Source organism: Centruroides sculpturatus, unplaced genomic scaffold (assembly GCF_000671375.1).
Source record: "Centruroides sculpturatus isolate CEXI.00-Female unplaced genomic scaffold, Cexi_2.0 scaffold2211, whole genome shotgun sequence".
NCBI classification, from domain to species: domain Eukaryota; kingdom Metazoa; phylum Arthropoda; class Arachnida; order Scorpiones; family Buthidae; genus Centruroides; species Centruroides sculpturatus.
In genome coordinates, this window is record NW_019386367.1 from 22151 (window position 1) to 36333 (window position 14183).

Sequence of the window (14183 nt, forward strand, 5' to 3'; positions counted from 1 at the left end):
TAGAGCGTCGTTTATCCGAATCAATTGGGGACTGGGGTGGTTCGGATAACTTATTTTTCGGATAACGAATTATGTACGAAAAAATATATTAATTTATCCCGTGTTGAAATTTCTCTCCGTTGCGTGTCGCTTCGCGTTGAAGTTTCGTCGATGTTAAGCCTAACGAAGACTATTGTATCATTAAAAATTATTTTTTTATTTTGTACAAACAAAATAAATATATTGAAAAATATAAAAAGAATAAAAAATTATACTTCAGAAGTTAATTTAGTATCAAAAACGTAAAATATTTGAGTAGCCCGAGAAATAGCCAAAGATTGCAGCACCACAGCACTAGTGAAAATTTAAATTTGCCGACTGGAATGCTTTCGGATAACGGACGTTTCGGATAAACGACGCTCTACTGTATATAATTCATTTTAAATGACTTTTTGCCATTCAAATGATAAAAATACGTGTCTTAATAGTAAGATTACTTCCAAGTTTATTCATTCAAATATTCCCTATGCAATTGTTTTTATATCCTAATAAGTTTTAGAAAAATCTACATTTATAATTTTGGGCATAATAATCAAGGTAACACAATAAGAAGAGCATTATTTATTATGACATCATCACAATGCCAGGCTGCAATTTTTAATCATATTTTTAATTTTTTAAATTTAAAATATATGCTCTCTACCTAAAATTACTAGCAGCTTGCCCCTGTACATCATACTTTTCCATTAACAATGGAAAAGTATGATGTACAGAAGTATGTTGCTTTTATAAGTTAAAGGATTAAAAAAATATGCAAAATTAATTGAAATCTCCATTAATAAACTAAGAGCAGAAAACATTAAAAAATAAAAAAGTTATAACATTTTTAAATGTGTCAAGGACTTTTGCACCAGCTGTATTTCTTTTTAAAATACATGCAATGGGTAAAATGTCATATTATCTGCTTTTATATCATCATCAATTAACAAAAAAGTGAAAATAGGGAAATAATATATTAATAGATGTACAAAGTCTGGGAAAAATATTTAGCCAATATGGTATAGACCTTTCCAGAGTTCTCAGTTTTGTGCAAAATCATGGATTTCTTCAACAGTAAAATGATGATCTCGCATTAGAAAATTGCTGATACTAACAGAACTGCATTTGTGGTCAGAAGACCACAAATACAGTTCTGGTAAATCTTTTCTAATGTTTCTGATTACCTCAATGGATCTTCAGGTCCTATGTTTCCAAATTGGAATGCCTGACATAGGATGTGAAGAAGATCCATTGAGGTGATTGAAAATCTAAATTAATTAATTATATATTATAATTATTAATTTTAATAAGAGATGGTGCCTAACACCTCACTCTAGTGCCAAATTCATTTCTAATCTATAATCATATATCCAAAATTAAGCCTGATCATTTACGGCAGTTGTAGGTGTATTTGATTGAAAATATTACTACTTATTTTCCATGAGTTAGTTACTTTAAGGGTAGCGATGTTCCAGGTTCAGAATCTGTACACGAGGATTGCTAATGTAGTTGATTTAGTGTCTCAATTTGGTGTTAATAGATATTGATGAGGATTTTCAATTATTATTTAATGTAGTATGGTATTGGAATTCATTTTGTTTTCTTCTTTTTAAGTTGTTTCCAGACTTTTCTATGTAAAATGATTTGTAAAAGATTTGTTCTTTTATAATTTTTTTGGTATAAATATAATCAAGTCTGCTTTCCACTGTTGAGAGATATTTCCATGTTCCAGGGCCAGAGTTAAAAATTCTTTAGATGATAATCATTTATTTCTAGTCCATTATACTTAATTGCTTCCATAGTACTGGAAATTTATTAAACTTATGTCATTATAAGATTCTAGCAAATAGATTACAGTTAATTGGCTGTAGGTCTCATATTTTAATATACAGAAGATTGGTGCCTAAGTTGTTAAATTTTATGATCTTTTTGTGTTTTTTTATATATAAAAACAAGCAAACTCTTACTGACATTAAAATATCTTTCAAATTTTTATTTTTTTCCAAACCATGACAAATTAAACAATAATTCTTTGTAAGTTTTATATTATAATATATGGTACACTATTATTCAAGGGGACGCAAAGTAGGTATACAGTTGAGAATCTGAGAAATACAAATGTTTGGTGTTCATTATTATTATTATTATTATCTTTTATTAGTTCATATTCCTATTTGTGGTTTAATTTGTACATAAAAATAAATGTTTTTTCTTCCTATTTTCTTCCTGTATGTTTTTTTTTGCCATAATAACAACTGTATACAGTACCTACTTTTGCAACCCCCCTGTATAGCAAATTGGTTGTAGCACTATAATTATAAAATGAATTAATTATTTTTTTGTGAAACTTAATTTGGACTATTTACTGAATTTTTATTTAAATTATTGTTAAGAATTAGAAAAATCTGAGAATCCACTTTTTAAAATAAACATCTGTTGTGAATTTCAAGCATGAAAATGTCATACAAGTGGCAAATGGCAAAACAAGTTTGATCATAAAACATTACAAACAAATAAACAAAATTTCTTATATCATATATAAGCAAAGAAATATAAAAAGCTTTCTTAAAAAAACTATAGAAGTGTTTACTGATAGAAGATTGTTTCATCCAAGTCTAACAAGTCCACTGGATGCACATGAAATTGCCAAAATAAATGAATAATTTCTTTAAGTTTTTTTTAATAAAAAATTTCATTTGTGAATGATTTCCAGTATAAATTTTTACTGTATTATTCACACTGAAAACTACTTTATATGAGAAATTTACACATTTTTGATATGTAAATTTCCCAAATAAAGCAGTTGTTTTTAGTTTGAATATTTTAAAGGCAGAGTAGAGTAATTTTACTATATTATTTCATAGTATAAGCATTATCATAATTTACTTGTTTTGTCTTTCTTCATTCTTTCTTAAATTTAAAGTTACTCTCTAAAAATGTGGAAAATCCAGAAATTCAGACTATTCCAATCCCTAAGCAATCCAAATTTTTGGACCTTTATTGTAATTGTGTTTCATACAAATAGATACATAAATCCTAACAACAAAAAAAATATATAAATTTTGTTTTTTTACTTTTAATTAATGGATTTAATCATTTTAAATTATAAATAAAATTGCACTTTCTAAAAGCAGGAAGTTATATCTATGTTCAACAAAGTCAATCTAAGTACTCTTCCAACAGTGATAGATGATTTACTAATCCTTTCAACTACATTCACTAGTCTACTTCAGTTAGACCTGAAATTTAAACTTATTTTCATTCCTTTTATATTTTAAGACAATTTAAAATTTCAACATGCTACAACTTTGTGAATATCATCATTATTCATTTCCACTGTTTACTTTCATCACTGCTAGTATGTTAAACTCTATGTAATATAATAATAGACAAAGTAAACATTGTCAGACAGTGTTAAAATCCTTTTTTAATGCAAGTACTTTCAACAATACAAAATCATCATAATCAGGCTAATGAACGTCTCAAATTTGGAACAGAATATCACTAAATGCAGTATAAAACTCTTAACATTTAAATTTAAACATTTACAATTTGTAAATGTTTAAATTTAGGCTCACAACAAGCACAAAAAATTCTAGGCTCACAATAAGCACAAAAAAATAAAAATAAAAACAAAAATTCGAAACAAAAGGCACAATAGAATTCTCAAAACATTTTTAGCCTGATGATGACAATTTTGTATTATTAAAAATATTTGCATTATAAAAAAGGATTTTAATGCCATCTGACAGTACTTACTTTGTCTATTATTCATCATAAGGAATCTTATTTTTTTTACAGAAGAAAAGGTCACTAGAATTTATTTTCTATGTAATATAAATCACTGCACTTGCAATTGTGTATAAAAAGACTACAATACTATTGGCACTCATTGTTATTATGTATTTGTGCATGACTCAGTACTTTGATCACAGGTCTAACAATACTATTTTGAATTTTTGTCAATATTGATACTCAATATCAAATGAGTTTGATAAGAAAAAGTATGTTAGTTACTGTATGTTCATATATATTATTAAAGTGGAATTTAATCTATAATTTCTTACATAATTTTAAAGATTATATAATGTCTATATAAAATTCAAAATCTTTTATTCAATTTTTGTATTTCTTATGCAACTGCTCACATTTTTTTTTGTAAATTCAAAACAATTTTGAATGCAAAGTTCAAGATGTAGTTTTTTTGGAACAATTAACATATAACAGATAATTATTTACTACTACAATTCATTTATAACTTTTGCATACTGACCTGACACTCTGGATCACCAAATCTGCAATTAAATTCTAAAACTTTAGGACCATCTGATGTCAACATCAAGCCAGCATACAGTACTCCTATACATTATAATATTTGTGAGAAATAAAAAATTTAAATATGTAGTATTTTATTATTAGTATTAGTTGATATATAGATATAAAAAATCATAATATTTTACTTACAATGTTTCCTTTATTATATTATCAATAAAAAAATTATTATTATTATAAACAATATTGTAAGCAATAAATTGTTAAATAAAATAACTCAGTTTATGTAACAAACTTTGTTCATTTGTACTATGTTACAAGATAATTGGTGATATAAAGTTGTATAAAGAATTAAGGGAGAGTGAAGACTTGGTAAAAAGTGTTGTTTCATTACTATCATTTATTTTAAAAGATAGAAATGCTTATGTAACTAAAAGATAATAAACAAAAACAAAGAATCCTCATAAAAAGAAAGGCTGAGAATTTTACATTTAAGGATTAATCAAACACTTAGAATTTCCTTTGTTTCTTTAATAATATAATCAAACCTGTCTGTAATGGAAAATTTCTTTGATCCCTTGAATTTTTTGCAAAAATTAATGTAAATTAACCTGTATATAGCAGAACCTGTCTAATGAAGAAATGGAAAGAAAAATCGTATCATATAATGGAAAAATAAGTATCTTTATCCACGCTCAACCAGCTGATGCACAATGTGGAATAGGCCCTTTAGGAGGGGTGGAAAGTTCTATAGTTGTACTCACTGAGAGGTTATGAGTCACAGCTGTAAATAGAATCATGCTGATTACCTATCTAACACATTTCAGGGGGAAATTTTTGAACTGAAATAATATGACTTCTGGTTTGTGTCAAGTTCATATATAATTAATCAGGCCCTAAGGTTTCCATATCTGATGTTATCTTTCATCTATCTAACAACATTCTTCACAAACCTTTTCAAATCAGAAAAGGTTCGAAAACATTTGTGAAGTACTGTTTTTTGTTCTTTTCGTTTTTTATTTGAGTTTTACACCGGTAACAGGCTTTGATATGTAGGTCCATTCTTGAGATTAAGGAAATATGGATGGACAAATGACAGTGGGAATTTATAGTTCTACAATTTTTTCAAATTGTAGCCAAATAAAAACTATTCTTAACTTCAATATACTTTTATTTTTCTTTTAATTCAGTTTGAGTTAACTTAAAATTTAGATTTTTGAGTTATTAAATACGTTGTGAGAAATTACTTTGAATTCAAATACTTCAAATGCATACCTATGTAAGGAATACCATCTTTCTTCATTCCATGCACAGCTCTTTCTATAATATCAGTTTCAATTTTGTCAAGTAATGAACTTGATACCTGTAATTAAATATACAAACTTAATGTGAACATTAATCTTTTAAATTTACATATAAAGATTAAATAATATCTTTATAAAAAAAAACAAATAAACTGATTGTTTTACCTGAGGACAAGGACAATAAGCTCCCATTCCACCAGTATTTGGACCTTTGTCTCCATCTAATAATCTTTTATGATCTTGTGCTGGAGGCATTACTGCAATCGAAGTTCCATCAGTAAAAGCAAGTACCTGTAATAATGGATTAAATATTTTGCATGAGATTGATACAATATTAATAAATAGCAATCAAACTTATAAATGATTTATTATAGAATTTGAATTAAAAATATAAAACTCTAATATTAAGATAATATCCAAATAAATTTTGAAAATTGTTGTGTAAAACAACAAAATTCATTGAATACTTGCTGACATTGAAACAATATATTTAGAAAGAAATATTCAAATATTTTGGAATATTTATTAAACTATAATTTTCTATATGAATTTATGAACAGATGAATTTATACATATTATAATAACACTCAGTAAAATAACTATAACTAGTAAAATATTTGTTGTAGAAAACTATTGTTAATTAAATTACAAATAAATAGGAAAAATAAGAAGCAAATGATGGTATACATAAAATTGGATGTATGGTATACAATGCTTCACTGCCTCACAAACTGAAATACATTACTAAACTTATAAATAAAGGATACCAATGTCATACACTTAGTGTCTGTAAAAGAACATTTCTTGAAGACACTGTTTCATTTGTATCTAAATATGAATTAAACAATTTTCCATTTTTTTCTCAACTACTTGTGTGTTCATCTTCACACATTATATGCCACTATTTTCAATTACACATTAGTTAAATACACTTATATTTCATAATGTAGTAGATGAGTTAATTAACAAACAGATAAAAAAAATAATAATAATTAAATAACAAAACAAAATACACAAATGATTAATAGTGAAATTGCATTATAAAATTAAGACTGAATGTTGACATATTGCAAGTATGCTGTTGACCACAGCAATGTGTATCAGTGATGTGACAAATTCAAAACTGGCAAGATCAGAGGCTAAAGCCAGGATGCCCAATTCCCACCTGGACTGCAAGCAACATTTGTTTGGCGAATAAGCTTATTCAAAGTACTGTACATAATACACAAACAACTACTGGATTATATTGAGATATTATATTGCAATTATTTAAATTAATTACCAAATAATTTGTCACTAGAGGGAGGGATTAGTCATTATCTCTTATTAGATTTATTACTTATAATTAAATTAAATATATAGAAAATTCTGGAAGAAAAGAACTGGCCTGGAGCAGGACTCAAACCTACAACTGCTGCTTACCATGTGGATGCATTGCCAGTTATGCTACTCAAGCCTCCAGTCCAATCTCTTCCAGATATATTTAAACATGAGATAACCATCATTGGTTACATAAGGCACCAGCTGGGGATGCATTCAGTGTCTGCACTCACCTATGGCACTCAGCCAGTTATCAATAATGGTTATCTCATGTTTAAATATATCTGGAACAGGAAATCCAGATATATGAATAATGAGTTCAAGTCCTGCCCAGGCCAATTCTTTTCTTCCAGAATTTTCTAAATTATTTAATTTAATTATAATTATTAAAACTAATATGAAATGGCACCTAATTCCTCCCTCTAGTGAGAAATTATTTAGTAATTAATTTAAAATAATTGCAATATAATAGCCTGATATAATCTGGTAGTTGTTGGTGTATTTCATATGTACATCAGGTTTGCAGATGCTGGTTTATGTACATTCAAAGTAACTGTCAAAGAACTGTTTGCAGCATAGGCACTCTCTTTCAGTAAATCAAAGGAGAGAATTCACTCAGTGGACTTGTATCAAACTAACATTTCTGTTTGATAAAACATTCAGTCTGTTAGAAAGTTGAGTGATATTTTTTCTTCCTGCTATGCAGAAAGAAACAATATCACTCAAAATATAAAAATATCACTCCAGTTTGTTCATAGCAGACCAAAAACTGTATCTATACCATTTGTAAGGATGGCAATGCCACTGTAAAGGGTGGTATTGTTGACTGACTATGGTCTGCCTTAAATGGAAGGCACAGTAACCCTTGCTTTTCCCGTGATCAGAATGATGCAAGAAGTCATTTGGATGTATGGGGGTAGCAGTTGCTGAACACAGAAACTCACATGGACGCAGAATTGACAAATTCAACCATGTTTATTGAGTTATAAGACATGCTTACATAGGTGGTACTATGGCCGTCTCATAGATATAGATTACACCAGAGAAGGAAAGTTTGTCTCCAAAGTCTTTTCCATCTGATTCCTGAAGAAAGTTCATCTCCAAAGATATTTTAGCAGAATCTGGAGAAAGTTTGTTTCCTAGGATGAGCTGGAGGCCGGAGGAATAGTTCACACTTGCACTTGTCCAAGCTCGGGTCTTCTTTAATCCTGGATCACTCCTGGTTCAGCTGTGATGGCAGACTAACTGACTTCAAACCTCTCTGTGTCCTTGGGATTTTGGGCTTTTATATGATTTTCACCTGAAATCCCGTTTTTTGGCTGGTCCAAACAGTGGTCTCCTGTAACTCTATTGGTCCCTGATCTGTTGCTAGGAACATGATTCAGGCCATGGGGGTGTTTGACAACCCCACGTGTGCCGCTCCCTTCTGGGTCAGGTCATGCTTCTGTGTGACCATCCCGTAAATTTCAGCTGAATGTGTTTTTTCCTGCCTCAGAAAAGATGCAGCTACATTCAATCAGTCCTAGACACCACTCCCTCCAAAGGAGCACCCACATTTTCCACTTTAAATTCTGTGTAAGTTGACCACCAAAATCTCCCTAGCGGTTGATTTCCTGTTCTCTCTCACAATCTATGATAGGGGATGTGACAATTAAATAGAATCACACCCATTCCTTTGCAGTCCTGGTTCTGATTATGAAATAAATCACTGGTTTATTGGTCCCGGTCAAAGGGTGAGGTCCTAGCCTCATACATTGACCATTCACATTATCTAATCTCTAATAGTTTCAATCAAAAAACTATTTCAATATAATTATCATAATTAATACATTCTATTTTATGCTAGGCTGGAACTTTTCTTTAATTTTTACAATATTATATTTCTTGATCATGGCAGTATTTTTTAGTTTTAGTAACCAAAGCTCATTTAACTGTTGAATTTTGAGATCAATAGGAAGCACTCACTTATTATATTAATGTTCCAAAAATATAGCCCAAAACTTGAGAATAATTTATCTTTGTATTTTTAGTAGTCTAATTTTATAAAATTACTTTTCCAGTGATTTACACAAAACTAGAATTGCATAAAGAAGCACAAGTTCAATGCAGGATAAATACAAAATGTCTATTATTTTACAAAATAATCCCAAGTGGCTTTTACATTTCTAATTAATGGCAGTATTAATTTCAGATTTTTCAGTATATACGTGTTTGGACCAAGACAGTTTATTGTCAAGAATTATATCTAAATATTTGAAATAAGTCATAATTTTAATAGTTACATTATTTAATCTTAAACTATTAGTGAAGTAACAACTCTTATAAATGAATGTAAACTGAATTTCAATATTGCTATTGTTTTAACAATGTTTATGTTCTACACTGCATTTAAATGTTTTATATAGTTTTAAATTTCCTATATAGATGAGTTGTTCTAGTGTCTTGCCTCTTATTTTTAATAATGTATTATCAGCAATTACTTCATTAAAACCAGTGTAAGAAAATCATTAAACATAACATTCCAAAGCACTGGACCAAGGACAAATCTTTGAGAACAACCTCCAGTAATATACTATGACCAGTGCCCATAAGATTTGGCAATTCTGTAATTCAGAACTCTGAATAATCATGAATATGCCATTTATAAAAAGAAGGTAAGATATCATAATGTAACATAAAAACATTAATTAGATAAGGAAATTAGCAAGGATTTATTTTTGTTTTGATTGTTTAATCTGTTTCTTCTATAAATCAAATGTCTTTTTCAATGGCATAAGCTGTAGACCATGTAATCCAAGAATATTAGTGAGTTAGATAATACAGCCTTCCTTATTAAACTATGATATTCAAACTAATTATTTACTATATTATTACAAAAAATTATGTGATGTTATATTGTTATTTAAAATTCTTGAGATTTCATTACTGTCGTGGTCGAATTGTGTCAAATTTGACCCTCCAAGTTTTTTTTGCAAATCTCCATATTTTGAGACCTCCCAAGTCTAAAAAAGTAAAAAAAAAAAAGCAGGCAAAAAAATTCAGTGAATCTGTGCACATGCACACATATTGGCATCTATTTCACTTAATATCTAGGATGCGATAAAGATTAAAAACAAAATTTGGCATGGTGGCTTGTATATGAGGAGCATCGATGCTATTAAATTTTAATGGTTAGTGGTCAAGGGAGTGGGGAGATAAATGGAGGTCACATGTATCTCCAGTTGGGTCAGACTAATGACAATTTTAATCATCATTAACATTTATACTTCTTTATACAGGTATACCTCGACTTACATCATTTCGAGTTACGTCGTTCCTGATTATACATCGTTTGTCAAAAAAGTATATGGAAAAATAAAAATCAAGTTTAAGTCATTTTATCAACTTTATGTCTGTCCGCCACAAATATTGAAGTCGTGATATCACTAGAAAGCGTTTAAAGCACATAAAATCATATTAAAATATATACATTTACAAATATGTACTGTATTTATAATACATGCATTCATAAATTTAGATTACTTTTTTCTGTACTATATTAAAAACTAAAATTTATTTGTTTGTAAGCTTAAAATAGATCCTTATTAACCATATATTATTAAATGCATTAATAAATAAAATACAGAACCAGGAATAGTAATTTATGGTTTAGCCTAGTGACAAGTAGATTCAGAGACAAGTAAATTCGACTTATGTTGTTTTTCGACTTACGTTGCCTCTCCTGGAACCAATTACCAATGTAAGGCAAGGTATACCTGTATAACTTATCCCTACCCTCAAAATTGAGCTTTTTGCCATTTTATAGTAATTAAAAATATAAAAATTTTTTATAACAAAATCTCATAACAGATGGTGCCACACACAACTTTTATTAAGTTATATTCTGATTAAAATTATAAAAGTTATTTTCTAAATATGATCACATAATAGTCAGGAAAGTTATGCAACTTGTTGCTGGATTTTATTAATAAGTGTTTGATTTGGTTCTCCTCCTAAAATTAGCTTTACATAAGTTGTAATATTCCTGACTGTTTCTTTATGTCACATTAATACAGAATGCAAATATAAATAAGGCATCATATTTTTCTTTATAGCTGAAATATATATATATATATATATATCAGGNTTTTTAATGTAATCTTTATGAATTCACACAACAGTGAACAAGCCAATTTGAGTACCATTTTTATTTTTGACTCTTTCTGTCCTGTGGACACTAAGTGGCCTTCTTTACATAACTGTTGTGAGTTCACAAGTCCCATAATTGGGTAACCAGGTGGTGATAGATAGCTGCCAACATATTCAGGACAGATCATCCTGGAAAAATTCTTGGGGTTTTTCAATCACCCAGATTCAATCCTAGGTTCCAATACCAAAGTAAATTAGGTTAATATTCAGATTAAATTTATATAATTTAAAATTCTAATTATAAAATTTATCATTAGATGGCACTCTAACTGCCTACCTATAGCAAATTATTTTATATCTAATCATTAAATTAGTCTTGTTATAGCTGAATAAATAATCTGGCAGTTTGTTTGGTATTTACATATGGTCACGGGCAGTGCTACAGTGGGATACAGGTAAGTACCATCCCACCCTATGGTTAATTTCTAATTATCCCAACTTTAAATAAAATAATCTTCTAACAACAAAGCATTAATTATTATAAATAAAACTCATGAATCATATTGTGCTTTGCACTTAGTTGTAAAAACTGTTACATCACTAATGTTTTTGGTCCACATCTAGGACCTTCCTCAGGTAGAACTCCCTAAAAAATTGAATCTTTCTGGCATTAGCATTCTATCTTGGAATACATCTGAGTCTTATATGCTCCAACTTATGACTAATTGCTAAAAACTCCTCACACACCTGTCTACCAATCCTGAAATAATTTATTAAAATCTATCTATACTCAGGCTTGTCTATACTGACCATTATTGGAAGGTTTCTTTAAATATGAATTCATTGTTCACCAAGTAATTATACATTCTCACTAAATTTTTTCCACTTACAAGTCTCACTGAAATTGATTGCTAGATCTTAAAAAACAGTTTGATGATAAAATATGCATATAACACCAATAAAACAATGTTTCACTCCATCTCCATCCTCCCAGAATGAAAATTCTAGCACTGTTTCTGCTTATGGTTAATTCCAACAAAGACTGATATTAACAAAGTCTTTGTGTCCACACATCCTTTTGTCACATTACCTTCATTCTCTGAAAAGATTTGAAATCATTCTTGAACTACAGTTTGTCATTGTCTGCATTGACTGTTATACCTGGAGTAATTTTACTTATTTATCTATAAGTGGAATCTTAATTTTCTATTTTACTCCAGTTATATTCTCTGTACCAAAATTTCTCATTTTACAGGTTTCAGCTTTATTAATATTTTGTATGTTAAACATTATGATAAATTTCTATTTAGGAAGTTTTCTGTTTTATTCATGATCCATTTTCAACAGGTTTTACTGTATATAGTAGAAAAAGTTCTAATCAATATATATAAACTTAAAATAACAATTTCACCATATAAATCATCATTGATAATTTCATTTTATCATTATTAAAATGCTGAAAGACGCGTAATACAGATTGGTTATATTAATGATTTCATTAGAATTTAGTTGCTGTCAATGTATGATTCTTAATCATTAAGATCTGTAAAAATGTGTTTTGCAAACAACTTCAAATTAAATTAAATTGTTATTTACTATTAGAAATTTAAAAGCAAGCAATTTAAAACAAAACAGACAATAATGGAATGTTAGTTTTAAATTTTATAGCCTCTATTAAGCTAAATATTTTTTAAAGCTTTAAAATAAACATTACAGATAATTGTTCTATATAAAAATGATGATGGAAATATAAATTGGTTGATGGTTAAATATAAATTTATTTTCCAGATCAGTCTTTATTACAAACTGACCTACTGATTCCTCTGTGAGCAATATCTCTTCTGTAAAAAGCACCATCAAATTTTACAAGACTGGCTCCTTCATTTGCATTTTCCAAAGTGGTTTTTAAATCATTTCCCAGAGCCACAACTGCCAGAACTCGTCCTCCAGATGTCACTGCTCTATCCTGCAAAACACTTGTTCCAGCATGAAATATGATCATTTTGCGATTTTTGACTTTGTCCAAACCTGAAAAAATTTCATAACAAAAATTATTATTTTAGAATTATCTTATATCATCTTGTATATTGTTATCATCACTAATAACAGTAATTTTTAAAAAGTAAAATTTAACCTAATGCATTGAATCAATTTTATATCCATCATATAAAGAAACTAATCATTAAGATTAAGTTTCTTTTAAGAAAATCTCAATAATCTAAGTACAAGAAAATATTTTTGCATTTAGATTATCCAAGTCTTATGTTATTCAAATCTTTTTAAAAACCTTTAGTTATATTCTATATAAGCAAGTAATACAATATTCATTAAAAAATAAATAAATTATTTAGAGATTTCAACATATTAACCTGTTATTTCAAAGCCTTTTGAATAACTTCCAGGATAACCTCCACTGACCAAAACTACTCCAACTGCAAAACAATTATTTCTCCAGATGACATCTTTTCTATTCAAATTTCCATTTACACAATTAGTTACAATAGTGTACAGATCAGATTCAAGTAAAGGAAGAATAACCTAAAAAAATAAAAATAAGATTCTTCTTTAATTTTGAGAAGTTTTATATTTTGATTTTTATTTTGACAAATAAAAATTAGTATTTTTTTTTATTTTTATATATTCAAAATTCATAAAAAATTATAAATTTTAACATTGCTTTGAAACACTAAACAAATATATTCTAGATCATAAACTGTTTCTGTTTGTCACATTTGTTTTGTGTTGATTAGAACTGGTAATATATTAGAAACAATATAGGGTAATCATAATATCACTAATCAGTATTATTTCAAAATCTAAAGATTATGTATTGAACTGGAACAAAAACAGATCAAAAACTGAAATAAATCTGACAACCTATTAATATTGATATACAGTAGAGCGTCGTTTATCCAAATCAATTGGGGACTGGGGTGGTTCAGATAACAAATCATGTACGAAAAAATATATTAATTTATCCCATGTTGAAATTTCTCTCCGTTGCGTGTCGCTTCGCGTTGAAGTTTCGTCGATGTTAAGCCTAACGAAGACTATTGTATCATTAAAAATTATTTTTTTATTTTGTACAAACAAAATAAATTTATTGAAAAATATAAAAACAATAAAAAATTATACTTCAGA

General features: G+C 28.3%; 1 protein-coding gene across 1 annotated transcript in view; it reads right to left on the reverse strand.

Annotated features, from left to right (window-relative positions):
- Positions 1–14183, reverse strand: part of LOC111614698 (trifunctional purine biosynthetic protein adenosine-3-like) — a 47430-nt gene that overhangs the window by 12951 nt on the left and 20296 nt on the right. Inside the window, exons 7-10 of the mRNA XM_023356065.1 lie at positions 5760–5885; positions 5566–5653; positions 4278–4377; positions 1203–1286 (exon numbers count right to left, since the gene is read on the reverse strand). Coding sequence (XP_023211833.1) covers positions 1203–1286; positions 4278–4377; positions 5566–5653; positions 5760–5885 — 398 coding nt within the window. The remainder of the gene's footprint in view (positions 1–1202; positions 1287–4277; positions 4378–5565; positions 5654–5759; positions 5886–14183) is intronic.